The sequence below is a fragment of the Jaculus jaculus genome, chromosome 5 (assembly GCF_020740685.1).
Source record: "Jaculus jaculus isolate mJacJac1 chromosome 5, mJacJac1.mat.Y.cur, whole genome shotgun sequence".
Classification (NCBI taxonomy): Eukaryota; Metazoa; Chordata; class Mammalia; order Rodentia; family Dipodidae; genus Jaculus; species Jaculus jaculus.
Genome location: NC_059106.1, coordinates 38,929,874 through 38,957,827, shown reverse-complemented (window position 1 = coordinate 38,957,827; position 27,954 = coordinate 38,929,874). Strand labels below are relative to the sequence as shown.

Sequence of the window (27,954 nt, the reverse complement as noted above, 5' to 3'; positions counted from 1 at the left end):
TCTCTCTTCTGTATATCTCTCTGCTTGCAAACAAATAAATAAATAAATAAAATATATTTAAAAAAAAAAGCAAGAACAAGGACTGTAGAGATTGCTTAGTGGTTAAGGCACTTGCCTGCAAAGCCTGAGGACCCAGGTTTGATTATCCAGAACTCATGCAAGCCAGATGCACATGGTGGCCCATGTGTCTGGAGTTCCTTTGCAGTGGCTAGAGGCCCTGGTGTGTTCTGTCTCTCTCTCTGTCTCATAAATAAAAAAGTGAAACATTAAAAAAAAAAAATAAACCCAGACACCCACCCTGGACTCTTCACCTGGCAGCTGATGTTAGTGCCCCTGACAGGGTATGGGATGGCCAATAGAGCTTTGCTCCAGAGTCCTTTTCAAGTTGGGGTGAGGGACCTACAAATGCATGCATGTATCTTTGTCAAATTAGCAAAATAATTTCCTTTTGTAATATTTTTTTTTTTCTTCAAGAGTGTCCCCAGATGTGCTTCAGAATACACAAAGCCTGGACCTTCCCCTATCCAGAGATTCCTTTTCAAACCCAGGATCCGGTCACATTCTTTCCTTCTTCCTCCCTCTGATAAGCAGGAGAAATTTCCTAGACTCCGTCATTCCCCCACCCCACCCCCAGTTCTCTGGGCTGGGTTTAGTAGAGACGTTGGGGAGTTTTTTTTAAAGAATATTTTTATTTATTTTTTAAAAAATTTAAATTTATTTATTTGAGAGCAACCGACAGAGAGAGAAAGAGGCAGATAGAGAATGGGCACACCAGGGCCTCCAGCCACTGCAAACGACCTGCAGATGTATGCACCACCTTGTGCATCTGACTTATGTGGGTCCTGGGGAATCGAGCCTCGAACCTGAGTCCTTAGGACTCACAGGCAAGCACTTAACCATTAATCCATCTCTCCAGCCCCAAGGTTGGGGAGATTTTTCAGGGTACTGATCCATATATCACAGGCCCTACTGAGCATGGATATGTGTAAGCCAGCTCCAGGGAAGAAGCAAGAGACATGGAGGCAGAGAAGAACATGGGCCCACTGACAGTTCCTGGCGTTCAGGCGCACACTTGTACCTGCACCTGCCGGGGGTGGCCTGGCCTGAGGTAGGGCACTGGGAGGAGGGTCAACGGGAGGCCTTGGGCCAGTCCCTGATACTGAGATCCTGGGTCATGGCCAGTGATGGGGATGGGAAGAAGGGTGAGATCCAGGGCAGGGCATGACAGAGTGGGGTCCTGTGTGAGGCGTGGGCTAGCAGGGGCATCAGGTAGCTGGGACACCAACCTGTGTTTGGCTTCTAGAACACAGGCCCCTCGATACCTTTTGGGCTGCGTGTGTGTATGTGAGTGTGCGCACATGTAATTTTTACACAGGGGATGGGGAATAAGCTCAGGTTCCAGAGCTTGTGCAGGAAGCCCTCTTACCCACTGAGCCATCTCCTTAACTCCTTCACCTTCTTTTGAAAAAAAATATATTTATTTATTTTTATTTGAGACAGAGAGAGGGAGAGAAAGAATGGGTGCACCAGGGCCTCTAGCCACTGTAAATGAACTCCAGACGCATGTGCCACCTTGTGCTTATGGCTTATGTGGGACCTGGAGAATCAAATCTGGGTCCTTAGGCTTTGCAGGCAAGCACCTTAACTGCTAAGCCATCTCTCCAGTCCTCCTTCACCTTAAAATTTTTTTTTTTTAATTTACCAGAGAGAGAGAGAGAAAGAGAGAGAGAGAGAGAGAGCACAAGACAGAGACAGAGAAAAAGAGAGAGGGAGGGAGGGAAGGAGGGAGAGAATGGGTGCGCCAGGGCCTCCAGCCACTGCAAAGGAACTCCAGATGCATATGCCACCTTGTGCATCTGGCTTTACATGGGTTCCGGGTAATAGAACTTGGGTTCTTAGGCTTTACAGGTAACCACCTTAACTGTTAAGCAACCTATCCAGCCCTCCTTCACCCTTTAATGACAGGCAACAGAACACAGGCGTGGCAGAGGTCCCTGAACCAGACCTCTGTGTTCAGTTCTCAGGTTTGCAGTCCACTAGCTCTCTTGGCCGTCTGTAAAGCAGGGGCAGCAGCAGGCTTGGACCACAGGTCCCTACTGCATCAACATGGCTGTAGCCCTCTAGGTGGAGGGGAGGGATTGGTAAACAGCAGCTCCATTTCCTCAGGACACCTGAGGGGACTCCACGCCCAAGTTCCTTGGCCAGGGCCCTCCTTCGGTGCTTGCTGTTAGGGGAGGGAGTCCCGAAGAAGGTATCCCTCTCGCTGAGACCTCAGGGAATCTTGGAAGAGGAAGGTCCTGACAGCAATGTCGGTGCCCAAAAGCATCCAGAGGATGCCACCCCTTCTCCAAGCCCTCCGTGTCCGTGCCGCCTAGGAAGGGGATGAGGGGCCACGGGTGGAGGATGCAGCGTCCAAGTGGAGGACAAGCTGAGGGGAGACCCCAGATCTTAGTACAGCTGACTTTGAGGGACGTGTGGCCTCCGCTGGGATCCGTTACTTGGACCACACCAGACCAGGGGACCCAAATGCAAAGAAGCCGCTGGGGCTGAACCTGGAAATGGGGTCTCGGGCAGGCGGTTAGGTTTCGTGGGCGGAGCCAGAAGCCGAGGAGGGCCTGAGGGCGGGACTAGAATCGGGTCCCCGAAGGGGCCGGGACGGAATGGGCGTGGTCTACTAGGGGGGGCGTGGGCGGGAGCGTGGGCGGGAGGGGGTCGGGGCCCCAGGCGTGATGGGGGTGGGGCTAAGACTCTCTGGCGTCCGCTCGGCGATTGCACCCCGCAAGTGTCCGGCCGCGCGGACCCTGGCGCGCAGGTCCCGGCGCGCGCGGGAAGCCGGACCCTCCGCACCTGCAGCGATCTCGGGCTCGGCACTTGACACGGGCCCCGGCGCTGCGCCCCGCAGTCCTCCTGGGCATGGTGCACGTGGAGACTGAGACTCGCGGCTGCGGGGGCCGCGTGTGAGTCCGCAAGTGGAGGACGGACCCGGTGCGGGGCCGCACGCAGCATGCCTTTCCCGGCGGAGGCGAAGGCGGCGGGGCGCGTGGTGGCCCTGCTGCTGCTGCTGCTGCTGCTGCTCCCCGCCGTGCCCGCGGCCGTCCCGCCACGACCCCCGCTCCCGCTGCAGCCGAGCATGTGAGTTGCCGGAGCGGGAGGCCCTGCGCCGCCTCGGAGCTCCGGACAGAGCTCCGGGCTTTGTCCCTGGGGCCCCAGAACAATGGGCTCTTTGCCTTAACTGAGGAGGGGGTGGTCTCGACCCAAGGTCCCGGGTTAGGTGTGCAGCCGTCACGTCCGTGGCCGGCCCCTTGCCTCCCGCCTCTGCCGGGAGGGTCCTGCAGGTTCGGGCGGATGCTGAACTTTGGAGAGGTGAGGAATCCGCACCCCTGCCGCGCAGGGTCCCGCCGGGGAGGCGGCCGAGAGGAAGCTGCCTGCTCCCACTTCCTCCCCAAGCGGTCTCCCGGGGGTCTGGGGGCCTGCGCAGGGGTAGGGGGTGCATAGTGGGGGCTGCAAGGGCTGGTTTGTGTGTTCAACACGTGCGCTTTGGGGCCGCTGGAGAAGGAATTCAGTACCAGAATAGGCAGGAAGAGAGGGTCAGGGAGCCAGCGGCGACGGATTTAATTTTGAAAGATGATTCCCCAACAGGCCGGTTAGCGGTCTCTTTCTTAAACAGCAAAGCGATCCCTGTGTTGGCCTCAAAGGAAAACTAGTGCGAAGTGAGCCCAAGTGGAGGAGGGGAAGAGAGGAAGGGCCTGTCGCATCCCCTCCTCGGCACTCCCTGCTGGGTGCCAGGTGGGGCCTGCAGAGCTTGGTCAGGCCGCCCATCCGCCTGTGGGCCAGGGGCTTTGGTCTGGGTTGGGGCCTCCTGACTGCTCGTTTTGAAGCCCTTTCAGGAACCATCTGGTCCTGCACTCACTAGGACCCTGGTCCTGATGGGCCCTGCCTCCACCTGGACTGGCCTGGAGGACAGAGCTGTGGCGCCCTGGGGACTAAGAGGTCAAGTTTACCCCACTGGGGAAGGTGGATGGACAGGTCTTCACTCCAGAACTCCCTATTGGTTTCTTACAAGGAAGGGGTGACTCTTTGGGGGGCCTTTCATACACACAACTGCCTGTGTTCCTGACTTCTGTTCCTCGTTCCTCTTTCCTGTGATCCCAGTGGGAATGCCCGAGGGGACCATGCGCCCAATCAACCCAGCCTCCCTGCTCCTTCCTTACACAGGTATGAGGGGCTGCAGGTACAGGCTAGTGGGATGTCTCTGACCCAGCTGGCTTGTGAGAGCTCGTGCCCTGTGCCCTGACTGCTCACCTGGGACCCAGGAAGTCTCCTTAGCAGCTGGGGAAAGTTGTTGAGCTTGCCATGAAAGGTTTACAGGAGTGTCAATCTCTTCATGCTTGAAGCATCTTCCAGAGCCTATTCTGTTTTCTCCTGCTCTTCAAATCCTGGGCTCCTCCAGGCCACCTGTGTTCCTGCAGTGATGGCTGCTTTCTATGTTGGAGAGGCCTGTGTTCTCAAATTTGCGCCCAGTGGGTGGGTCTGAGTTCCTGATTGGCACATCTTCCTTGCATATCTTCCAGCACCTGCATCTCCTGGGCATCACACAATAGGGTGGCAGTGGGCCTTGGCTGGCCGGTCCAGTGAGGGAGACCTCCATTTGGCCTGATCATGTCTTGCGGGGCTGCCCAGAGTGAGCTATTTTGGCCTCAAAGCAGGCAGCAGGTGAAAGCCCAAGGACTCCAACTTCCCTTTTCTCTTTGCTCCTTTTGCCTCAGAGGAGCAGGGGTGGGGAGCTGCAGAGCAGTCGGGGTTCCAGAAACTGCTTCTTCTTGGCTGATGTTTCCTCCCCACTGCCCCTCTCTCCCGGAGCGCCTTGGTGAGCTGGCAGCACCTGGCACCGTAGCCACACCCCTTTGGCCAGTTTTCCTGAACTGCTAGCTACTGACGTCAAGCAATACCTTCCTCTCCTACCCACAGACCCTCACTGCTAGTGCTACAAGTCATGGGCCTCTGGGGTGCCCAGGGGTGGGGGTCACTAACTGCTGCTCATGCCAGGTGCTTTGTCAACCTTGGCGACTCTATCTGGGCGATGGTTCTCTGGCTGCTGCTCATTGAGCCTGCCCAGGACCAGTGCCATTTCCCAGGAGTGCACAGAGCCTGTCTACTTGTTCTTGCCTCTAACTGGCTCTGGACTGTGTGGCAGTATGGCTTGCACATCTTTCTTGGGGAGGGAACAACTGCTGAGCATGAGCCAGGCTGGCAGGGCCAGGTCTGGGATGGGGAGACTGACCATCTACTGAAGCTCTGGGGCTCCACGGCGGCGCAGGGCTAAGAAACAGGCTGGGGCTTTGGAGTCGGCCAGCTATGTTGACCCCTCCCACCTCAGCCAGGTTGGCCCCTCCAAGCTCAAGTTCCATCTTGTAAGTAGCTCTTTGGGCCTGAGGGCTCAAACGGCCACATTCTCCAGGCTGAGGCCTCTTCCAGCCGGGCCCTTGGGTAGCCCCCTGCCCCTCCTCTTCAGGATGTCAGGAAGCTGACATAGTCTTTGAACAGCCAGATGTCCCAGCAGGCAGGGATGCTGCGGCGGGGAGGAGGGAGGAATGGGAAGGAGCACACGCCTGTTGCAAGCTGCGTGTGTGTGTGTGTGTGTGTGTGTGTGTGTGTGTGTGTGTGTGAGAGAGGGGGGGGAGACGGTGCAGCAGATGGTCTTGTGCCTGGTGGGCAGCACCTGAAGGGACCCTCCAGCTTACAGCATGGCGGGGCCTCAGGCAGGGACTGGGCTCCCCCTCCTAGAACTTCATATTTCCACCATGCGGGCTGCACTCAAGCCTGGGGAAGCCTGCTCAGAGGCAAACGTGGAGCCAAATGAGGGAGGCTTTTCTGGACAAAGCTGCCTTCTGGGGGCGGGGGTGTGTCCAGCTGGGCTATAGGAGCCTTTTTAAAAAAAAATTATGTTTTTAAATTTTTATTTATTTAATTGTGGGAGGGAGGGAGGGAGAGAGAGAGAGAGAGAGAGGATGAGAGTGGGTGCACAAGGGCCTCCTGCCACTGCAGTCAAACTCCAGACGCATGTGCCCTTTGTGCATGTGGCTTATGTGGGTTCTGAGGAATCAAACCTGAGTCCTTTGGCTTTGCAGGCCAGTGCCTTAACCATTAATCCATCTCTACAGCCCAGGAGCCTTTAAAAAACAAACAAACAAACAAACAATTTTATTTATTTATTTGGGGGGGGAGAGGGAGAGGAAGAAACAGATAAGAGAGAGAATGGGCACACCAGGGCCTCCAACCATTGCAAAGGAACTCCAGATGCATGCACCCCCTTGTGCATCTGGCTTACAAGGGTTCTAGGGAATAGAACCTGGGTTCTTAGGCATTGCAGGCAACTGCCTTAACGGCTAAGCTATCATCTCTCCAGCCCCCTATAGGAGTCTTTTGATTCCCACCACTGAACCCTGGTGTTATTGCTATAGGATCCTGGGCTGTAACTATCCACCACCCTGGAGAGACCCTCCTTCCTGTCCATCCTGGGCCCCAGTTCCACATATAGGCTGCCAACCTCATGAGGCCCATTTCTGTTCTAGCGGATGGCCCTTTGGCTGGAACAAAGTTCTCCTCTGACCAGTGGGTCCACCTTGTGGACTGGGCATGGCTTTCCTGCATTGATGGGACGCTGTGTGTAACTGCTATAAGGGCGGAATCCTTGACCAGGTGGGAAGAGCAGAGAGTGTTTGTGAGCTTGGCCTCAAGTTGAGCTTTTTTGTCCCGTCCTCTGTCTCCCTCCTTTCAGCCTCCCCCTCCAAGCCCCAAGCAAGAAAGGTTGCTGTACCTGTGCTGGAAGCTACCAAGAGAGACAGGCAGTGGGGTCCTTCATCCCAATCCCTGTGGGACTCATGTAAGATCTGCTCAGCCCCTGGGCTAGTTTCATGACCCCGTGGCTTCCTGTGAGCCATCCTGTAGTGGTTGGGGCTAATGACATCCCCAACTTGTCGCTGATGTTCTGACAGCAGCTGTGAGGCTTCCTCAAGCCTTGTGGAGGTACCCACAGCGACAGATAGTGGCTGGAGTGGACATGTCATCGGGGCTGATCCATAATGGAGCTGGCAAGGGATCTCTCAGACCTCTCAGCATGCTCATCTTGGTGGTTAGCAGCAGCTGAGACTGTAGAGCTCCAGGAAGGACAGACAGGAGACCTTCAGAGGGGCATCCTGCCATGTTCTTAAAAATTAAAAAAAAAAAATGATGGGCTGGAGAGATGGCTTAGCGGTTAAGCGCTTGCCTGTGAAGCCTAAGGACCCCGGTTTGAAGCTCGATTCCCCAGGACCCACATTAGCCAGATGCACAAGGGGGCGCACGCGTCTGGAGTTCCTTTGCAGTGGCTGGAAGCCCTGGCGCGCCCATTCTGTCTCTCTCTTTCCCTCTTTCTCTGTCAAATAAATAAATAAATAAAAATAAAATATTTGTTAAAAAGGGACCCTGTACTCCGTGGGTGCTACTTCCTGAGGCCCAGATGCTGACTCCTATGTCTTGAGGTGGGATTAGGGTTGGCAGGACTGCCCTTGGGCCAGGAGCCCGGTCTAAGATGGGGAGACAGATTGACCACACGCTGAAGCTCTGGTGATAGCACAGGCCCTGGAAACAGTGGTGGCCCTTAGGCAAGGGGCATTGGGGCCGCCCCAGGCTCTCCAGAACCCTAGAGACCAGTGCTGTCGCCGGCTCACTGCAGATGCTGAGTTGGAACTCAAATAAGGTCAGTGTCTTTCTTCAGACTGCACAGCGCAGCACGCCCCAGAACTGGGCTGTCTGGTCTCAAGGAGTTCGTTTGCAGTGTGACTGTCCTCACTGCCCTGTCCATCCCTAGACAGAATGGAGTCACTTCACTCTCTTGGCACAGGTGCGGGGTGTTTCAGAGCTGGAGTGGGGGCTGGATTCCCACGGTCCTCCCCTTTCAATCCAATGTATGCAAAGCAGGCATTACTGGGTAAGGAGCTGGCCCAAAAGGAGGCAGGCCCTCCCTCGGTCAGTTTCCATTTGCAAGTGACATCATTTCCCAAAGATATGGCCCCTTGGCTGTCTTGGTCACACGGCCTTCCTATGCTGGCTCGTTGAACCTCAATGACACTGAGGACAGTGCTGAGCCTGCATTTACGGGTGAGGAAACTGGCACAGAGGTTCAGGTGGTGAATGGGAGCCGAAAGTCAAACTCAACTCCCGGTGAACAACCTTGCTTCCATGTGCTGGGCCGGGGCTCTCACATCGAGTGTTCCAGACCCCAGGAGCACGGAACCCCAGCATCTGCCGAGCCCCGAGGGAGTGCTAGACTCACTCCCAGGATTCCTGGCTCTTTGTGTCCAGGTGGTACCTGACAATATTTGTTTCTGACAAGTTTCCAGGAGGAGACAGGTCCTGTCTAGGGATTCCCCTTTGAGAACCACTACAGAGACCCTGCCGCCTTAACCCAGTGATCGGGGTGGGACAGTGGACCTATCTTGAGTTCTGCCCTCAATTGTACAGGGTCTTTAAAACAGTCAACTCCACCATGGGGGTCACAGGAAAGCCTGGCTGTTTGATATTGGGGGCATAGTGCATGTCAGGGGAAAGATGACTGGGGGGGGGCATTGGGTGTCCAGGAAGGGGCCACTGAGGGCTCCCCATGCATACTGCGGCAGGGGGGAGAGAAGCTGGCTGGGATATGATGGGGAAAGCTGTCCCACTTCCGTAAAGGGCTAGAAGAGCCCTTTCGTGGCCCAGGGCTAGGAGCAGCTCCCGCCTGTCACTGGCAGGAAGGGAGAGGTTAGGGATGCATCTAACTGCTTCCTCCTCCAGTTGCCACCCTTTTTTTAAAAAATTTATTTATTTATTTATTTATTTGAGAGCGATAGACACAGAGAAAGACAGATAGAGGGAGAGAGAGAGAATAGGCGCACCAGGGCTTCCAGCCTCTGCAAACGAACTCCAGACGCGTGCGCCCCCTTGTGCATCTCCAGCTGCCACCCTTTCTGCTGGTCTTCGGATCAGCCAAACTCACCAGCAGTCAGAGAGCAAGGATTTGTGGGTGCCTGAATGACCATGTGTGTATGCGGTCCCCATAGAGGCTGGACCTCTTGGGGCACAGAGTAGAATAAAGGGAGCCCCCTCATGGGTGGGTCAGGAATGAGGCCAGGGTCTCCCCAGGGAAGGCCGAGGAAGGCCCCTCCCCAGAGAGTGGCTTGCTGCTTCTGCCCAATCCCTTGTCTTGACCTGTTTCCATATATACTCAGCCTGGAATCTTGGATACGTGGAACCCCTGGCCGGGGCTGGGCTGCCCAGGGCCCCAGTAATGCAAGGGTGGGAGGCTGGGTAGGGTAGAAGAGGGAGGGCTTTAGATCTAGGATTGTCTCATTTTCAGGGAGTCTCTTGTCACTTTCTAGGGGTGCCAGGAGCACCTAATGGTGTGATGTCTGGAAAATAGGTGTTTGGTTTCAGCAGAGAGAGGGAGCAATTCAAGACAAGCGCCCACTGCCCCCTAGACTGGGGCATGGTCTCCATGAGGCAGGAAGTGGGGTCCACAGAGCTTTTCTCACCTGGCCCTGGGAGCGCACAACTCATCACTTCTGGCTGGAGTCCCGTTGTCTGTGGGGGCTGCAAGGCACAGTTGCTGGTCCCATGTGGAATTCACAGCAGACCCTAGATTCTAGTGCTCTGTTCTGAGCCTGGAGGGGCCTCAGGCAGCAGTCACCCCAGACTGGGGCTGGCTAGCCTCTGCCTGGAACAGGAAGTTGGGGAGACTGAAAGGGGATGGGCCTGGGGCTTCCCAGCAGGAGCTCTCATGCAGGACATCTGCAGCCGTCCTGGCTCAGGATTCCGCAGGACTGTGGCACCAGCTGCACTTTTCCTGCGGTGCACTCCCCGCCCCCTGTCCCTGACCGCAGCCGGGGACCAGACAGCCTGGTGTGAAGTGAGGCAGGTGCCGACCCTACTCCCTCTGGGGAGCCTGTACCCACCCTCTCCCCCTTTCACCTTGTCTGCTGGAGGAGAACCACGCGCTGCCCCGAGGGGTCCTGCAGAGCCTGGAAAAGAGGAAAAATAAAGGGCTCGGCTGCTAGAGCATCCGTCTGGGGTGGCTGGTCTGGAGCCAGAGTGGCTGGACAGGGTGGGCAGGGTCGCTGTACTAAGCCTGGGCAGGCAGTCCTCAGCAGCTGGTGAGAGAGCTGGGGCTATGTGGGGGGAGAATGGCTCACCAGGCATGGGGTGGTGGTGGTAGACAGTTAGGGCAGAAATGTGCCCATGTTTCCTGGTGGAGCGGGGACCTCAGATGGGAAGAAAGAAAAAGTTGTTGTGGTGCCCAGAGGGTGCTCCATGCCACAGTTGCTGGGTTCTGTGGTACCCCATGGTTGAATGCCATCCCTATATGCTGTGACTGAGCCCAGAACCTGGTTGTGCAGGCTGAGTCTCATTTCCATCTGCTCCTCTGTGTGGTCCAACTTGGGTCACTTGCCCTGAAGCCTTGTCCTGTCTCCTGCGACTTGTGTCTGTGTCCCCTCATCCTCTCAGCAGGGCGGGCCTGTGGACCAGAGAGCTCTGTGCCCATCACTTGCTGGGCATTTGGGGGTTGTGTCCCCTGCTGACACTGTGCCACCTGTTGGGAGTCTGAAGAGACTACCTTAGGCTGCCCAGCCTTGGTGCTGTGTGCTCCCCTTGGTGGGATTCTAGATTAGGGGTGAAGCAAGCAAGAAAGGGGAACTGCCCTGGGCATGGAGGGTGGTGGCTGGAATTTTAGTTTCCAGTTTGTTGGTTCCTATTGGTCCTTCCCTGCAGGTGCTGCAGTCTGTCTGTCCTAAGTGATCTAAGGACGCTAGGAGGCACTGGGATAGCAGATAGAGTCAGGGAGGGAAGAGAGATGTAAAAGAGCTTAATTAAGCCTTAGGGCCAGATGGACTTGGGGACTGTTCTGAGCCTTAAATGAGGCCTGTGTCCTGTCTAGCCCGAGGTCCCAGGCTGTTAAAAGGAGATGGTGCTGCCTGCCTTGGAGACTTTTGGGGGATCAGGGTCAGTGCATGGGAGTCCCTGCATGGCCATTATTCCTGCCTCCTCAGCTCCCTCACCCTGGAGCCTGGGTTTGGTGCTAGGTGGGCACTGTACTGTGAAAGCCTGGCCACAGGTTAGATGGACACCTAGGGCAGGTGTGTAGGAGTAGCCCATTCCAGCCAGCTTTCGGTGGCTGGAAATACTGACTGTCCATGTCTTTTTTTTATCCAGGCCTCACGTGTGTGCTGAGCAGGAGCTGACCCTGGTAGGCCACCGCCAGCCCTGTGTGCAAGCCTTCAGCCGCGTGGTGCCTGTGTGGAGGCCGGGTTGTGGGCAGCAGGCGTGGTGCGTTGGCCAAGAGCGCAGGTATGTGGTGGGGAACCTGGTCTGGCGAGGGACTGTGTTCACTAAGAGCAGTGACCGTCCCCAGGGCCAGGCACTGCGGGCTGTGGGTTCAACCCGCTTTCAGGGCTACTTGAAGACCCTTACTGAGTTCATGATCTCTTTTGTGGCTGTTCTGCTCAGTCAGCACCAGTCCTTTGTGAGAATGAAGAGGGGCCCCAGGGGGTGCTGGAGACCCTGTTGGGGAAGGGTGCGGGTACGTGAGAGGGTGGAAAATCTCCTCTCAGCCATCTGACCCTCGGGCCTCCTTGCCAAGCCCACGTGAAGCTTTTTGTTGCTCAATATTCTGTGTCAAAATTAAACTTAGGGAGTGCCTGTGCATATTTCTCTGGGTGGACTGGGGCTGCAGAGCCAGGCCGTGGGGGAGCTGTTGGTGGGGGAGCTGGCTTTGGCTCTAGCTAGGTGGAGGTGTAGGACATCGGGGAGTGGAGGCAAGAATGTGCTCTGAGGTGGAACAGGGTGCAGCTTCACAGCTGGGTGCCAGGGAGTCACTGAAGTTCTACCCCATGTTGCTCCTGATGGGCCTGAGGTGCGCCCAGAGCATCCAGCCCTGTTCTGCCTGATCCGGGACTTGCAGGGGCCGCTTCCGCGTTAAGTACCTGTCTGTACTTAGGCCGAGCAGAGCACAGACTCAGGAGGGGGTGTCTCCCTCCCCTGGGGTAATGATGGCTGCAAGCTGGGTGGGAGCTTTAAAGCCAGCTGGCCTGGGCCAGGCTTGCTGCTCGTGTGGATAGAGTACAGCGCTGGACCCTCCCCAAGGGAGAGGGGCCCCATGTCAGGATAGCTGAGGCTAAGGGACCCTGAGCGGGAAGAAGAAATCGCCCCAGCTTCCCCCCAGAGGTGGGTGTTTTGCAGCTTTTCAACCTTCACACATTCATGTGTGTGTTTATAAGGCAAATATTGGGTTTTTAAAACTACATTTTTCACTTCCATAAGTGTGAAAACTGTTCTTCCTGGAAGGATCCTGAAGCCAGTGGGGCCCCTCAGGCTAGAGATGGGGTGGGCAGTGGTAACGGTCCATGCCTGTCAGCAGGCAGAGTGTGGCAGGGTTTCCAAAGCAGCTGGTGTGTCCCAGCTTCTTCACTGGTGTCCTCAGCGTCCTGCTGTCTGGGAGGGCTGGGTGTGGGGAAGCAGGCTGGGCAAGGAGCTGTGAGCGTGAAGCCTGGGACACAGGATTCGGGGTAGCTGGAGGTGGGGAGGCTTGTGGCTCATGCAGTGCTGGTTCAGGGATTTTCCCTTGGTGCTGTATAATTGAACGTGTCTGGTACCCTTCACCGACCCTTCATCTGAAATATGACAGTCTGTGGGAGCAATCTGAGTTTTGGGCTAGGGGTTGGGACAGCAGCTTGGGGGCATAGGCCCTGTCCGTACTGTCTGGCTGTGGAATATGGCTCAGGCCTCCTCTTGGCTGGACACTGCCCCATCCCACTCGTGGGTGAACCTGAGTCCTCTGCCTCGATGCGTGTGGAGGCCGAAGTGTCTTGCTGGCTCTCAGGGTGTATGCCAGATAGGCCTCCCTCCACCCCCTGTGTACAGTGAGCATCGGATGCTTGCGGGTTTGGTTCTCTATCGCTGTCTCCTTTCAGGCTGCTGGGAGCCGAGTCTGGCTGGGCCTGGATATGGAGGTTTCCCTGTCTTGATCCTCCGTGCAGTGTCGGTCCTGGCTGCAATGGCACCTGCTCACTCTTCTCCTGAAGCCAGCTCTGAGCCGGTTCTCCCTCCTAGAGGCTGCCCAGCTCAGTGAACAGCACTCTGCGGACATCACTTCTTTCCTCCCAACCGTGTCCAAGTCTCGGGCCACACCTAGAACCTGGGTTCTTCTCTGTTCGTCCAGGCTTGCTAGCAGGGCCCATGTGAAGACATGGCCTGGGTTTGGCTTGAATGTCATAGATGTTTAACTCATCCAGGAGTCAGGTGATGGAGATGTCGCCATCAAGTCCCATTGCAGGGTAGGGAGAAGGACTGAACCTTGTGCCCGCCCCTCAGCTTCTGGGACTAGGCTTTGCCAGCAGCCTCGCTGGCCACAGACCAAGCCGGGCCTGTGACTTACTTGAGGGCTGTGGCTGCCTGTGAGGTCTGTAGCAGGGCTTGGGCAGCAGATGCACTGCCAAGGCCCCAAGAAATGTCACCAGATGAGGCTGTACTGTCAGGCTTTGCCCACAGTATGACTGTGCTTTAGGTGTTGGGATTGTCATTGTTAGGGACCTGTCACTTGGGGTCTGGCTCCAACCTTTAGTGACTTTAAATATATATATATTTTATTTATTTATTTACTTAATTTTAGAAGAGAGAGGGACAGGCAGAGAGAATGGGCATGCCAGGGCCTCCAGCCACTGAAAATGAACTCCAGATGCAGGGGCCACCTTATGCATCTAGCTTATATGGATGCTGAGGTGTGTGCCACCTCATCTGGTTTCCTGATGCCATCTTGAAGTGGACACTTGGCATCTCGTCTGGCCCTGGGCTTTCCCAGCTGCCTAACCAAAGGCAGGGTAGTGAGAGATGGTGGTTGGCCTGGCCTAGAAAAGGTGAGGCTATAATGAGCCCTGAAAGGCCAGAGTGGAGCCCAAGGATCTCACTTTCAAAAACTTAGCCAGCCATACATGGTGGCACATGCCTTTAATCCCCGAACTTGGGAGCCAGAGGTAGGAGGATCACTGTGAATTCAAGGCCATCCTGAGACTACATAGTGAATTCTAGGTCAGCCTGGGCTACAGCGAGGCCCTACCTCAAAAAACAAAACAAAACAAAACAAAACCTCAATAGCCACCCAGGTCACCAAGGTGAATTTCCCAGGTTGCATGAAGGTCTGGTGTCATGGTGGAGAGGGAGTTGTGCAGAGGAAGGAAGAAAAAAGAAAAGGAGGGAGGGAGGGAGAGAGGGAAGAAGGAAGGAAGGAGCAGAAGGGAGGCGCCACACAGGTCATGGATTCTGTCACCCTTCTGCTAGGTCCAGATTCTGAATATGGCTGCCTCCCTCTATGTAGCACGATCCCAGTGGCATCTAGTGCTATGTGACCAGTTTCTCCTGGGACGGAGCCTGTGTGAGCTGGCTTTGACTACAAGGAGCGAGGGTGGGTTCTCACAGCCACCTGGCTTCTCAGGGGGGCCTTTCCTTCAGGAGGAGGTGGGGAGGAATGGTCAGGGGAGGCAGCACGTACCCAGCCCTGCCTACAGCGCAGGCAGGGGGATAAATATTTACGATGTCCGGGTCTGAACACTCCATCTCTGCCAAATATTGTCCACGCCGTGATAGGTTTCTGTCCAGGCAAGTGGTTTCATGTCCTGCCAAGGTGCTATTTTGCAAGACGCTCCCAGGGTTTCTGTGTGCACAGCGCGTGCATGAACACCCACTTCCCGGAAGTGGCCGCAGCCCTGTTTACCGGGTCCCAGGACCACGCCGCTTCAACTGCATGAGGCCGGTACGTTACTTAGAGACAACACCTTGGGCCACCTGGCCACTCCAGGGATTCAAGGGCTCTTGACCCTGTGGCTGTTGACCAATCTCCTGGCCATAAGGGCGGCTGTGCCTGCCTCAGGTCTGGAGGCTGGTTGGGGAGGCTGGAGTCACCACTGTCGCTCCTGCAGTCCATTGCTTCCTCTTTGTGTCGGTCTCTGTCCATTGTCTCCCCCATTCTGTCATTGTAAACACAGAGACTTTACAGCCACGGGCCCAGGGGTGTGTGCCAAGCACTGAGCCCTGTGTTTATTTCCTGGGGCTGTTAAAACAAATGTTGACAAGCTAGGTGGTTGAAATAGCTCTGGAGGCTGAAAGTCCCCAATCCGTGGGTGAGATTCTGAGGGAGACTTGTCGTGACCACTCCATCCTTGGGCAAGGCCCTGAGGGAGGCCTGCTCCTGCTTCTCCAGTCCAGGAGTGAGGCTTTGAGGGAGACCTGGCCTGGCCACCCAAGTCCAGGAACGAGTCTCTGAGGGAGACCTGTCCCAACCTTCCAGCTCTGTTGCTGCTGCCTGTCCTGTAGCTTCTGCCTTGATGAGGTGTCACAGACTTTCTCCAGTCTTCATGAGCCTCTCCCTGTCCCTGTATTCTCATAAGGACACCAGCCGTTTGATCAGGACCACCAAACCCCAGGTTGCCCCCATCTTAACTTTATTTCTAAACCAGGTCTCATTGTGGGTGGACAGAAATTTAGGGGTGTGCTATTACTTAGGGGTGCTGGTACCAGCATTGGCAGACAAGAGCATCAGGGTGGATGGGACTGACAGCCATGAACGCCGACTGGAATGAGGGCTGGGGGCCGTGTGATGGGTGAGGATGGGGACAGGAGTCTGTCACGGGAAGGACGGGGCCTCCAGCAGACACTGGCTGTGGAGAGACCATCTGTTTTGTTGGGTGCTGAGAGCTGAGGGCTAGACCCACACATTGGCCCAGCTCCCCAGCCATGGATGTTTAAGCCTGCTTAGCTGGAATGGTATGTGAACCTGTCTCTCTGGGGTTCCATGAATGCCCAAGTACTGGCTCTGTGATGGTCTATACATCCTTCCCCTTCTTTTCCAGAACTGTCTACTACCTGAGCTACAGGCAGGTGTATGCCACGGAGGCCCGTACTGTGTTTAGGTGCTGTCCGGGGTGGATCCAGCAGCCCGGCCAGGAGGGCTGCCTCTCAGGTGAGTGCCCATCCCTCCCACCTGCTATCTGGCAGACGCTGTGTAGAGCGATAACAAACAGGGATTGCTCACTTAGCCTTGGCCCCTCTGGGTGCTGGCCCTCAGCAGCACCTGCTGTCTGCCATGCCAGATGTCCAAGGCCCCACTGGCCCAGCGGCTCTGCCTGCCAGGGCCTGTTGGAGTGGAATATGGATAGAAGAAGTTCCAGGTCCCGGCTGACATAGCTGCGCAAGGCAGAGACAGGCCAGGGATGGCCCAGTGGGGAGGGAGACCAGCCTGAGCATCCAGCAAAGCCAGAGGCAAAGAGATGGTTTCCTGAGGGTGTATCGTCTGGCTGTGGGGACTTCTGGGTAGGGGTTCCTGGCCTGTAGATGCGGTACAGGTAGCCAGTAGGCAAGAGTTCTCCAATAAGGGAGTTGGTATCTATTATCTGGAGAGGTCAGTCTGGAGGTTGAAAGAGTGGTGGGCTTCTGGCTCCTTTGTGTCCCTACCCCTGGGGACACAGCTGCTTGTCCGGAGGTGACCTCTAATGGGAAAAAGGAAAGAGAGAAAGGATGGTGGTGATGTTTTTCCTGGAGGGAAGTGAGTCACCCTCCAGGAAGGCAGCCGAGAGAAGAGGACAGGGGGCCACCTAGGGAGTGGTGAAGGTGGGACGGCAGCCAGCACCCCTGGGTGTGGATGTCCTGGCTCAATGTCCTTATCTTCCTTTCCTCCTGTGGCTCTTGTGGTGTCTGATGTGCCCCTTCTGCTGTTTCTGGTGAGGGAACGAGGGGTCTGAGGTGGGGCATAAGAGCTCCTGGGCTTCTCTTTTGGGGTGGGGGCTCTCAGAATGGTGCCCGACAATAGAGGCTCATAGATCAGGGCTACTGTAGTGGGGCCCCATTATATGTCCCCCAAGGGTTACTGGGGAGACAGGGGTGCATGAATAACCTCATGTTGCGTTGCCCTGGGTGGGAGGGCAGCGGGCAGCCACAGTGTTCTCTCGCAAGACTGAGCTGGAGTCCGGTGATCTTTGCTTGCCACCTGTGTCTGAGGTGACTGTCCCAGTGTGAAGATGGCCAGAGGTGGGCTGGGCCCAGCCTAACCTATCTACCCAGGTTGGCCGCCGCTCCCTGCTGAGGGACAGACCGTCACTGGCTTTGGGGAAAGAGGAGGCCGTCCTGAGGATGGGCCTGTAGCACAGCTGGTGAGAGTGGTCTCTCTGTCCTCAGTCTGGTTCGTGCGGGCTCTGTTCTGCTGGCTTCTGTCCTTTACTAGTCACAGGTGAGGCTCTGGGACCTTAGAGCGCCGAGGCACCTTAGCTGTGGCCTGGAAGGCGCGGAGCTGGGAGCTGGGTTACCCAGCGCCAGCAAGGCCACGCATGGTCTTTACGAGACCCTTCCTCTTCAGTTTGAAGAGGAGGCAGGGATCCTGCTTGTCACATGGGCTGTGAGACACAGCAGAGCCCCCATCTGGAGCCTGGGCTTCCTTATTTGTTTGAAATTCATTTTTAGTGCAGGATTTTCTTGGTTCCGTGCTTGACCTTGTTTGTTTAACAGTCCCGGTGGAGCCTGTGATCCAGCATCTCCGGATGCCCCCTGTTTACTCACAAGGCCTGGGTCCCAGCTGTGAGGGGCCAGGGCGGGTATGAGCCTGGGCCTGTCTCCTCCCAGTGGCTAGAGGCCTGGCCTGTTCTCTGGTGTCCACTCACCACTCACTTATTTGCCCGGCCTTGTCCCGCAGCCGCTAAAGGCCATTTAAGTTCGGTGGCTGTTGTGGGATGGGGTGCAGAGCTGAGGCTAGACAGGCGAGGGCCCAAGGGGTGTGAGGGTGTTCCTCCTGGCAGCAGTGTCCTGGGGGGCGTTAGTTGGCAGGTGGGGGTTCCTTGTCTCTGAACCACCTTGTCCGACTACCCCTTAGCAGAGTGGGGATCATGCCATGAACCGCAGCCTCTCTGGGGTCCTGCTATGGGGACTTTGGGCCAGGTAGGGTCTGGGGCTTCTCTGAGTTCCCACAGGAGGGCCCTGGCAGGGAAGATTGGGTGGCCTTGTGACTCTGGCTTGGCTCATTCAGGAGTGTGGGACAAGTAGCCATTGATGGGTTGGAGAGTCATTCACCTTGTGTGAGTCAGGCAATAGAGACAGGAAGTCCTGGCTCAGTCCTGGCCTCCTTTCCTCTTCCCTGAGGCCTGTATTAAGTCAGCCCCCAAGGCCTCAGCTTAGGCTTGCAGTGGCCAGTGTGGCAATGCCCACCTTGAAGCCATGACACGAACGAGAGACTTCTTGTGGAGATCGGTCAGTGCTCGTATAGATCAGGTGCTCCGTCATTGTCCACTTCTCCAGTTACTACAAGAAGTCTGGAAACAGCCTGCCGGGACTTGGAGACTCCCGTTAGCCGCAGTGGTGCTGAATGGCACCAGCAGGGATGGGGACGCCCACAGGGCCACTTTGCTGAGGGTTCAGGTGGCAGGGACAATGTCAAGCTTTGACCTCCTGAGGCAGAGTCTGGGGACTAGCTGTCAACATGGTGGAGAGTTACCCCCTGTTTTCTGTGTATGTGGGGGTCTGTGGAGCTCAGAGCACTGTGCCAGTTCCTATGCAACTACCAGCTCTGCATTTCCTTGCCCTGTGGGCTAGGGACTGCGGGAAGCCTCCTTGCAGCTCTGTTTCTCTGCTTGGTGGGCTGAAGACCCTGGGAGCCTCCTCCCAGCTCTGCTGTGTTCTTGCGAGGGTCTGGGGCACGTGCCTTGGAGGGAAATCTCAGGCTCCCCCCAGTGCTGGGAGCCCCGTGGTCCTTCCCAGCCAATGTGCCAGTGGACATCCAGGCTAGCCACCAGGACAGGGTCCTTGAGCTCCTCAGCACCCCCAGCTATGAGCAGAGTGAACAGGGTGGGGGCAGAGGTCCCCGTGCAAGAGAGCTGCTCACTTCCTACAATGGTTGGGGTGCGCCCTCTCCTTACCCTCCTATTCCTGCACCTCCTGCCCCTTCTACGGGGAAGGGCAGTGCCCTGGGCTGCTGTCACCCACCCCTTCTCAGCCATTGTGAAGTTTCCTTGCTTCATGTGACCTGGAAACTGCAGAAAGGACAGTGTCAGCCTGAAGGTGGGCGTTGAGTCCCGCGGTGTTTGTGTAGGAGTGATGGAGCGGCTCGGAGGCCTGCAGAATGGCAGGAAACTGCTAATCACATTGTGATTTCTCCCAGGTCCATTTATGAATGGCACTGTGGCCAGGAGGTGACCAGAAAGACCAAGTGCTGGGTGGGGTGTCAGGGCCAACGACCAAGGCTTTCCCGAGAGCCCTATGGCATGGGAGCCTGGGGGGTGCAATTGAGCCCTGCTCTCTTCGGCTGTTCTGCTCAGGGCTCTCTGAATTCCACTCTTGTCCCAGCTAGATGACAAGTTTTGCTTAGACCCTCCTGATATCCCAGCCACAGCTGCCCAGAGTCCCGGAAGGACTGTTTACGCTGGGGCTCCTCTCATTGAAGGAGGGGGATGTGCACACAGCCAATGAGGTTCCTGCCCGGATCCTTCTGCATCCTGCTCCCTGAGAAGGTTTTGCAGGGACAAGACACCGACACAAGCCAACCTGCTCCTAGATTACACTCGGCCAGGCTGGCTCAGCGGGGAGGAACGTGGCCCGGTGTGGGCCGAGGGTGTCAGGAGGAACGTCAGCTCTGTGAGGGAGGAAGAATTCTCTGAAGGGTTCTAGTCAGCTCTTGTAAAGCTGAGCTTCACACTGTGGATTCCCAAGACTGACTGACTGCAGTGTATTACAAACCAAAACCAGAGGCCATCTTCCAAGGCCCTAAGACATGCTCTCAGTGCATGCATGGAGAAATGCTGATGTAGGGGCCTCCATTCCATATATGCCACGGGATGGGCGGGGGTGCTCTATGCCCAGAGAGAGCCCCAGGGCTGCAGAGAATTGGGAAAAGGACAGAATCAGATGGAGCTGGCATGGAGTTGGGTAGGGGGAGAGGTAAAAGGTTGAGAAAGGCCTCTGTCCAGGTCCTTGGTGGTCTATGTGGGTGAGGGTGACTTTGCAGGTGCCTGGGCAGGGGTCCTGGCAGGGAACAGAAGGTTCGAGGTACAGAGTCAGAGCATAAGGTTGGGCCAAATGCTGGGAAGGGTGAGGTAAGGGCAGGGACGTGAGGCAAGATGCTACCGTGGTCACAGAGTGGGTATCTTTTTTTTTTCCCTCTATTCCAGGCTGACCTGGAATTCACTGTGTATCTCAGGGTGGCCTTGAACTCAGTGATCCTCCTACCTCTGCCTCCTGAGTGCTAGGATTAAAGGCGTGTGCCACCATGCCTGGCTCAGAGTGGGTATCTTTAAGCAACATCAGTTTACCTTTCCAGAGACGGCAGCTGCAATCTAGGGGTTCAGATTTCTCAAGACTGCATCCACCCAAAGCTCCAAAGCAGGGAGGAACCTGCCACTGCTCCCAGCCGGTGGTATCCTTTCCATCTCGGGTGTCCTGGACTCGTAGGTGCCACACTCAGGTTGTGCCTCCATCCCCACATGGCATCTTACACCTTCTTCTTTGTTTTTATATTTTTATTTATTTATTTGAGAGAGAAAGAGGGAGAGACAGAGAGAGAATGGGTGCACCAGGGCCTCTAGCCACTGCAAACAATCTCCAGACACATGCACCACCTTGTGCATCTGGCTTATATGGGTCCTGGGGAATCAAACCTGGGTCCTTAGGCTTTGCAGGCCAGTACCTTAACCACTAATCCTTCTTTCTAGTCCTCTGCTTTTTTTTTTAAAGATTTTTTTTAAATTAATTTATTTATTTGAGAGTGACAGACACAGAGAGAAAGACAGATAGAGCGAGAGAGAGAGAATGGGCGTGCCAGGGCTTCCAGCCTCTGCAAACGAACTCCAGACGCCTGCACCCCCTTGTGCATCTGGCTAACGTGGGACCTGGGGAACCGAGCCTCTAACTGGGGTCCTTAGGCTTCACAGGCAAGCGCTTAACCGCTAAGCCATCTCTCCAGCCCTGTTTTTTTTTTTTTTTTTTTTTAGGTAGGGTCTCACTCTAGCCCAGGCTGACCTGGAATTCACTATGTAGTCTCAGGGTGGCCCCGAACTCATGGCGATCCTCCTACCTCTGCCTCCCAAGTGCTGGGATTAAAGGCGTGCATCATCATGCCCAGCAGGACACCCTATTTTAGTGTGTCCTTATGTCTGTTTTGATATTGACCCCATTTCCAGTCAAGGCCACATTCTCAGATCTTGGGAGGCACAAATCTTTGCCAGGCACCAGTCACCCCCCTCCCCCCAAAAAATGATGCAGGTCCCTGAGCCTTGGGGCAGCACAAGGTGGCGGTGAAGGGCTTAGTCAGCCATGGGGGGCAGAGTCAGGACCTGAACTTGATTCCCTCCTGCTGACCTTCAACATACTAGGGGTGTCGGGGTGTGGGGTGGTCACAGGGAGGTAGGAACAGTTGGGGTTTTCAGATGTGAAGATGGAGCCCCAACTCAGAGAAGCTGGCCTCCTAAAGCCTTGTACCCTGATCTGTGTGCGCTCCACGGTGGTGGGAGTGGAGGGCATGGTCCTTGACTTGGTGCTGAGGTGACCACAGTCCAGAGGACGCTGTAATGTGTGGCCACCAGAGTTCCACAGAAAGAGCATGATGGATCATGCTACAGCTGCCTCCTTGATGCCCCAGGCGAGCCTGTCTAGACAGAGGCCGGGCCCACAGCCTGTGATGAGGCAGGGTGGGGGTGCATGTCACCATGGAAACCTGGAGGAGCTGTGCTTCTGACCCCCACTCACTGTGGCATTGAAAGGAGAGACAAAAGTCCAGGCCATTGGACCCTGAGCTTGATGCCCCAGCAGCCTGGGCACCTGCAGTCAGTTGTCCAGGGATGTGGCCCAAACTTTCAGGTCCAGCTGTCAGTCAGTGAGGCAGGATTAGTGGCTCTTGCAGGTCTTCCTCTCTCCTGGAACATTCAGGTTCCACTGGCTGGCTGGTCAGAGCTTGCTTGAAGGGCTTCAGGAAGACCTCATGGACGCTGGCCACCATCTACTTCCTGTTTCTGCATCCCCTTTTCCTTTTCCGTTCTGGCTGCACATCATCCCTGCACTTCAGTGTGGGAATGGGTCAAGACAGCCTCCCGAGCCCCTCAGCTTTCCCTCCTCCACGTGGGTGCTGCGCTCGGTCCCCAGAGCACGCGGGCCTCTCGTCCACTGTGATCTCACGTTACTCCTCCTGTAGCCCAGAACCGCCAACCTCCTGGCCTCTGCTTACTTGTGTATCCGGACTGTCCGTGCAGAAGAGCCAGTCATACTCACGCGGATTCATGCGCACACACTACACTCATTCACATGCACAGTGAGGTGCTCACGTCCACACACGAAGGTGTGCTCACCGTCACACTCTCACAGGCTCACACGTCACACCCTTTGTGTACACACATTCATACTTGGTATCTGAAGGCTCACGCCAGCTGGAGCTTTCGTCTCCTTTCCCACCCTAGCCAGCACGCTGCGGGAGTGGGGGAGCTGGGACCCTGGGTCCCTGGATGCCCAGGGCAGGGCATGCTAGGGGATGAGGCTGGTGGCCTTATCAGCCAGCTAGCATTCCTGGCTGGAAGTCTACATGGAATTCTACCTCTCTGTCCTGGGAAATTTCTTGATGGTCTGGGGCCTGGGGCATCATTCATCCGTGTAGCCAGGTTGGTTGGTTGGTTGGTTCCTCCCTCCCTCCCTCCCTCCCTCCCCCTTTCTTTCTTTCTTTCTTTCTTTCTTTCTTTCTTTCTTTCTTTCTTTCTTTCTTTCTTTCTTTCTTTCCCTCTCTCTCTCTCTCTCTCTCTCTCTCTCTCTCTTTCTTTCTTTCTTTCTTTTTCCCCTTCATGGCTGGAATGGAACACAAAGACTTATATAAACCAGTCAGTTGCTTTACCCCACAGGGCTGCCCTCCCAGCATTGCCCAGGAGTCACTGGTCATTGGCTTGGTCCCAGTTGCCAGGTGGACTCCAGAAACGTAGTAACAGGGAAGCTGAGCCTTGCACAGGGTCTCCAGGGTAGTGGGGAACACAGACCATGAGATTGTGAGATAATGCTGGTCCCCTGGAGTGCAGAGGTCCTGAGCACCAGATGGAACCCTTCCTTCTGGAAGGTTCTGGATGCATAACCTGTACTCTATCAAACTTCTATTGGGAAGCCAGATGTGGGATGTGAGAAGAGGCTGCTGAGGCCAGAACTGGAGGATTGAGTTTTTGCCTCCTGACACTTGTCTGTTAGCCTCCTTCTATCTTTCCTAACAGACCCCAAGTTCCTAAACTCAGTATGGCCAGTGACTTTTGGCCTAGCCCACATTATGCATGTTTTGGTGCTAGCCTGGTCTTGGTTAGAGGCCAGAAGATCACCTGTCCCATCTGCTAAGGTCCTTGTGTGGTGGGGCTGAGCTGGCCAAACTGGGGGCCCTTCCTAGCTGCTTGGCCCTTCTCCTAGAGTCTAGAGCCTCCATGTACAGCATGGGCTGGCTAGATTCCTGACAGAGAGGGGTTTAGCTGACAGAGGGATTTGGGTAGGGCATGTGGTCAGGCCTCCAATTGGCAGGTTTGAATGGTTGTGCTAGGGACAGAGGGACAAGCAGGAGGGCCCCAGGATCTGGCCTGCTCTGCTAGGACACTGGCTTGGGATCTGATGGGTCGGGGGTGATGAATTGAGGGTGCAACAGAGGAGACCCATGGGCAGCTGGTTGTGGAGTATTCTCTAGCTGTGGGAGACTTACAGTGCCCTCAGACTTCCCTCTACCCAATTGGTCTTTAGAGGGACATAGTCTCTTGACATCAGTAGTCCATGGTGTCCACCTGACCCTGCATTTCTGACATGTGCGGGTTCTAATAGCTCTTCCCTGAGGGGCTACTGCCAAGCCAGCAGCCAGAGGGAAGCTCTCCAGGGAGCCACATCAAGTGTTCATAAGATCCATTGATTTTTTGTTTTTTGCATGTATGTTGTGTTTGCTCCTGTGACCATGTGTTTGTAGGGTTGAGGTTGATGTCAGGTGTCTTCTTCAGTTGTTGTCTGCTTGTTTACCAAGGCAGGGTCTCTCGCTTGCCCCAGGGATCTTCTCTAGGGACCCGCGCTTGGATCTTCATGCTGGTTAGCGCCTCAATGACTTCACCATCTCCCCACCCATGATTCATTGGTGTTTAAAAAAGTAATCAATGATGGAATAAAATTAGTTGGTCGCTTAGAAGCCTCAGTTTTGTGCAGCACCTGTTCCTACATTTGGCACTGCTTAGTCAGTTTTTAAAATTTTTACTTATTTTTAAAAGATTTATTTATTTCTTACAGACAGAAAAGGAGAGAGAGAGATAGAGAGAAAGAATGGGCATGCTAGGGCCTCCAGCCATTGCAAATGAATTCCAGATGTGTGCACCACCTTGTGCATCTGGCTTTCCTGAGTCCTGGGGAATGGAACCTGGGTCCTTAGGCTTTGCAGGCATGCACCTTAACCGCTAAGCCATCTCTCCAGCCCTGCTTGATCAGGGTTATTTTTTGGGGGGGGGATTTTCAAGGTAGGGTCTCACTCAAGCCCAGGCTGACCTGGAACTCACTATGTAGTCTCAGGGTGGCCTCGATCCCCCTATGTCTGTCTCATGAGTGCTGGAATTAAAGGTGTGCACCACCACGCAGTTTTTTATAGCTTTCAGTTAGGGAGCTCACCCCTTTTTTATTCTTGGGGACTGAACCCAAGTTCTAGGTCTCACTAGGTAATCACTTTACAACTGAGCTAAACTCCAACCTCTTGCCTATTCCCTGCCTTCCATACTTGATGCCTCCTGCTGCTGGTTTGGTGCCACACCTCCTGGTGCTATGCCACCATCTGCTGGTGAGCTACCCTGGGGTGTGACTTCTCAGGCTTAAGCGTTGGGGCCCCTTCTGGGGTGTCTGAGGATGTGATAGACTTAGGCCTCTGTTGCAGCCCGTAAGCGGGCAGAGGGTGATGCTGGCACTGTCATGTCACAACCCAGAGCTCCAAATGCTGGGTGGGAGCACTTGTGGGGCCCCCTGTGTAGGGACCGGTCTTGGCACAGACTTCCACCCCACCTGGAATGGCACATCCATGCCACCCACACAGGGCCTGGGCTTCCCTAGGTGGCCCGTTTCCAGCACCAGGAATGAGAATGCTTGGTTTGCAGCCCAGCTGTATACATTTTTGACTTGCAACCATGGTGTATTCCCATCTCTATTGATGCGATGTCGTCACCTAAAATCTCAGGTCTTGCTCGGTCCCCTCGAGTTAATGGGCACGTTACCTGGCTATTGAGTGTGTCCATTTTCTCAGTGGATGGTGCTGGAACATGTGGCCATGGTCAGGTGGAGCTAGATCCTGCTGTCAGGTGTGCCTGGCTAGGCTGCCTGACTCCTACCCACTGGGCAGGCCGCAGGAGAGTGAGTGGAGGGCTCTGTGTTGACACATGATGTGTCTTTTTCCCTTTGGACCTTCTGGGTTAAAAGGCCTTGTGATGGCAAGGTGCAGGCTGCAGGGCCTGCCCTCACTGGCCTGGGGTGGGGCTTCCTAATGAATGGCATTTGGGCCAGAGAGGAACTTACTCATATGGAGGCCACCAAGTGGGAGGCAAAGCTGGGGTGTTGGGTGATGTGGGGGAGCAGCCCAGGTCTGATGGACAAGGCCACTATTGCATGGGGTTTTGTACTAAGTAAGTGGAAATCCACTTGCACGCAGGGGTGTTAAGATCTGACCTTTATTATTATTACTGTCATTGGGTGTGTATGCTTGTGTATATGCAGATGCATATGCCCCATGTACATGCAGAAGCCATGGGAAGATGCTCAGTATTCTCTGTTACTCTCCTGCCTCATTTCTGTGAGACAGTTGCTCACTGAATTTGGAGCTTGCCTGATTCATCAGGGAGCCCCAGCGATCCTCCTGTCTGAGCCTCTGTCAGCACTGAGGTCACAGCATGTACAGCTATGCCTGGCTTTGTACATGGGTGCTGGGGTTCGAACTCAGGTCCTCTTGCTTGTGCAGCATGCATTCTTACCTACGGTATTAGTCAGGGTTCTCTAGAGGGACAGAACTGATAGAATGAATTGTATTACAAGGGAATTTATTGGACCAGCTTATGACAGTCCAGCAATAGTAGGTTGCAGGCCTGAGTGTCAAGGAACCGGGAAGCAGCTCAGTCCATGAGGCTGGATGCCTCAGTAGTTCCAATCTGGCACTGAAGGCCTGGAGGTGTCCTGGAGAGATGCTGTTCTTCAGTCCACATTGGTCTTCAGTCCACGCTGGTCTTCAGTCCACACTGGAAAGCAAGCAGCACCTGCAGCCAGGAGGGGAGGAGCATACCTTTCTTCCCAGAGCTTCTTTTGATAAAGACCCCCCCCCAAGCCCCTCCAAGAGGGGCCATGCCCTCTGGGAGAAGGATTCCTCCTTTAGTTAATCCTTCCTGGAAGCAACCCCAGAGACCCACTTAAAAGGAATGTCTGTGGATTCCTAAACAGATAAAGTTGACACAAATTTAACCATCACAAGTCCACTCCTTGTCAACTTGACACCAAACCATATCTCCTTATATCATACTTAATTTCCAAATGAAGACAGTAACAAGGTTGTAACTGCGCCTAATGTGATATAATTATCCCTCAGACAACCGGAAATGCACAATTTCATCTCCTCCCCCCATACAAAGCAAGTTCCATGAGAAGTGCTCAGTCTCTAATATAATAAATCAAATACAAATTCAACAGTGTCTAACTAGCGATATGATCTTAATCAGTATTAAATACCTGACAAGGTAAGACAGAAACACTCGTGGCAATTACAGTCGTCGTTTTTGTAACTGGTCACATGGCTTTAGCTGGTGTTTGTAACTGCCTTCTTCTACTACCCATTCTGCATTTCCTCCACCTTCAGCAAGCACCTCAGCAGGTCTTGGTTTTTTACCTGAAGGATCTGGGCCATTTATCACACTGCCTTGATTGGGTTGTTGCAGTTGTCCATTGACTTTGACAACAGGACATGGTAACACTACGAGATATCCTGAAGGGTCCCCTGCACTCCAGACACACTCTTCCTTACCTCCATTGTGGAGGAGAGTCCAATTTCCCCTGGTAGTCTGGATCAGTCACCCCTGCTACCACTGTAACTCCTCTCTCAGCCTGTTCACTCAAGGGCATCAGGATCCCAAAGTGGCCAAGGGGAAGCCTTAGCTTCCAGTGTGCCTCTTGGCAAAAGCATTCCCCTCTCTGGAGCCAAGACCTCTAGGCCAGCAGAGTGTAAGGTTGCAGGAACCGGAAGCAAATATTTGGCTAATGGGTCACTTGGGGTGATGGTAAATGGGACCATTCCCATTTCCATCCCTTGATTCCTGGACCCATGAATCTGGGCTATAGGAGAAACAGTACCATCTATAGGACGCTGATTCAGAGTATATACAGCCTGCTGGAGGACACTCCCCCAGCCCTCCAAGCTACTGCCACTAGTTGGCACAGTAGCTGTTTCTTTAAAAGGCCATTCCACTGTTCTATCAAGCCAGCTGCTTCAGGATGGTGGGGCACATGGTAAGACCAGTGAATTCCATGATCATGAGCCCACTGCCATACTTCCTTGGTGGTGAAGTGAGTTCCTTGGTCAGAAGCAATGCTGGGTGGAATGCTGTGACGGTGGACAAGGCATTCTGTAAGTCCACAGATGGTAGTTTTGGCAGAAGCACTATGTACAGGAAAGGCAAATGCATACCCAGAGTAGGTGTCTATTCCTGTAAGGACAAAACGCTGCCCTTTCCATGATGGAAGAGGTCCAGTGAAGTCAACTTGTCACCAAGTTGCTGACTGGTTACCCTGAGGAGTGCTACCATACCAGGGGCTCAGACTTGGTCTCTGCTGCTGGCAGATTTGGCAGCCAGCAGCAGTCATACCCAGATCAGCCTTAGTTAGTGGAAATCCATGTTGTTGGGCCCATGTATAACC

General features: G+C 54.9%; 1 protein-coding gene across 2 annotated transcripts in view; it reads left to right on the top strand.

The window, feature by feature from the left end:
* The first annotated feature begins 3,004 nt into the window (after nucleotides 1-3,004).
* Megf6 (multiple EGF like domains 6) overlaps nucleotides 3,005-27,954 on the top strand; it is a 111,667-nt gene continuing 86,717 nt past the window's right edge. For both annotated transcript variants that reach the window (XM_004657712.2, XM_045149738.1), the window contains exons 1-3: nucleotides 3,005-3,132; nucleotides 11,227-11,361; nucleotides 15,915-16,024. In XM_004657712.2, the coding sequence (XP_004657769.2) occupies nucleotides 3,005-3,132; nucleotides 11,227-11,361; nucleotides 15,915-16,024 (373 nt within the window). The remainder of the gene's footprint in view (nucleotides 3,133-11,226; nucleotides 11,362-15,914; nucleotides 16,025-27,954) is intronic.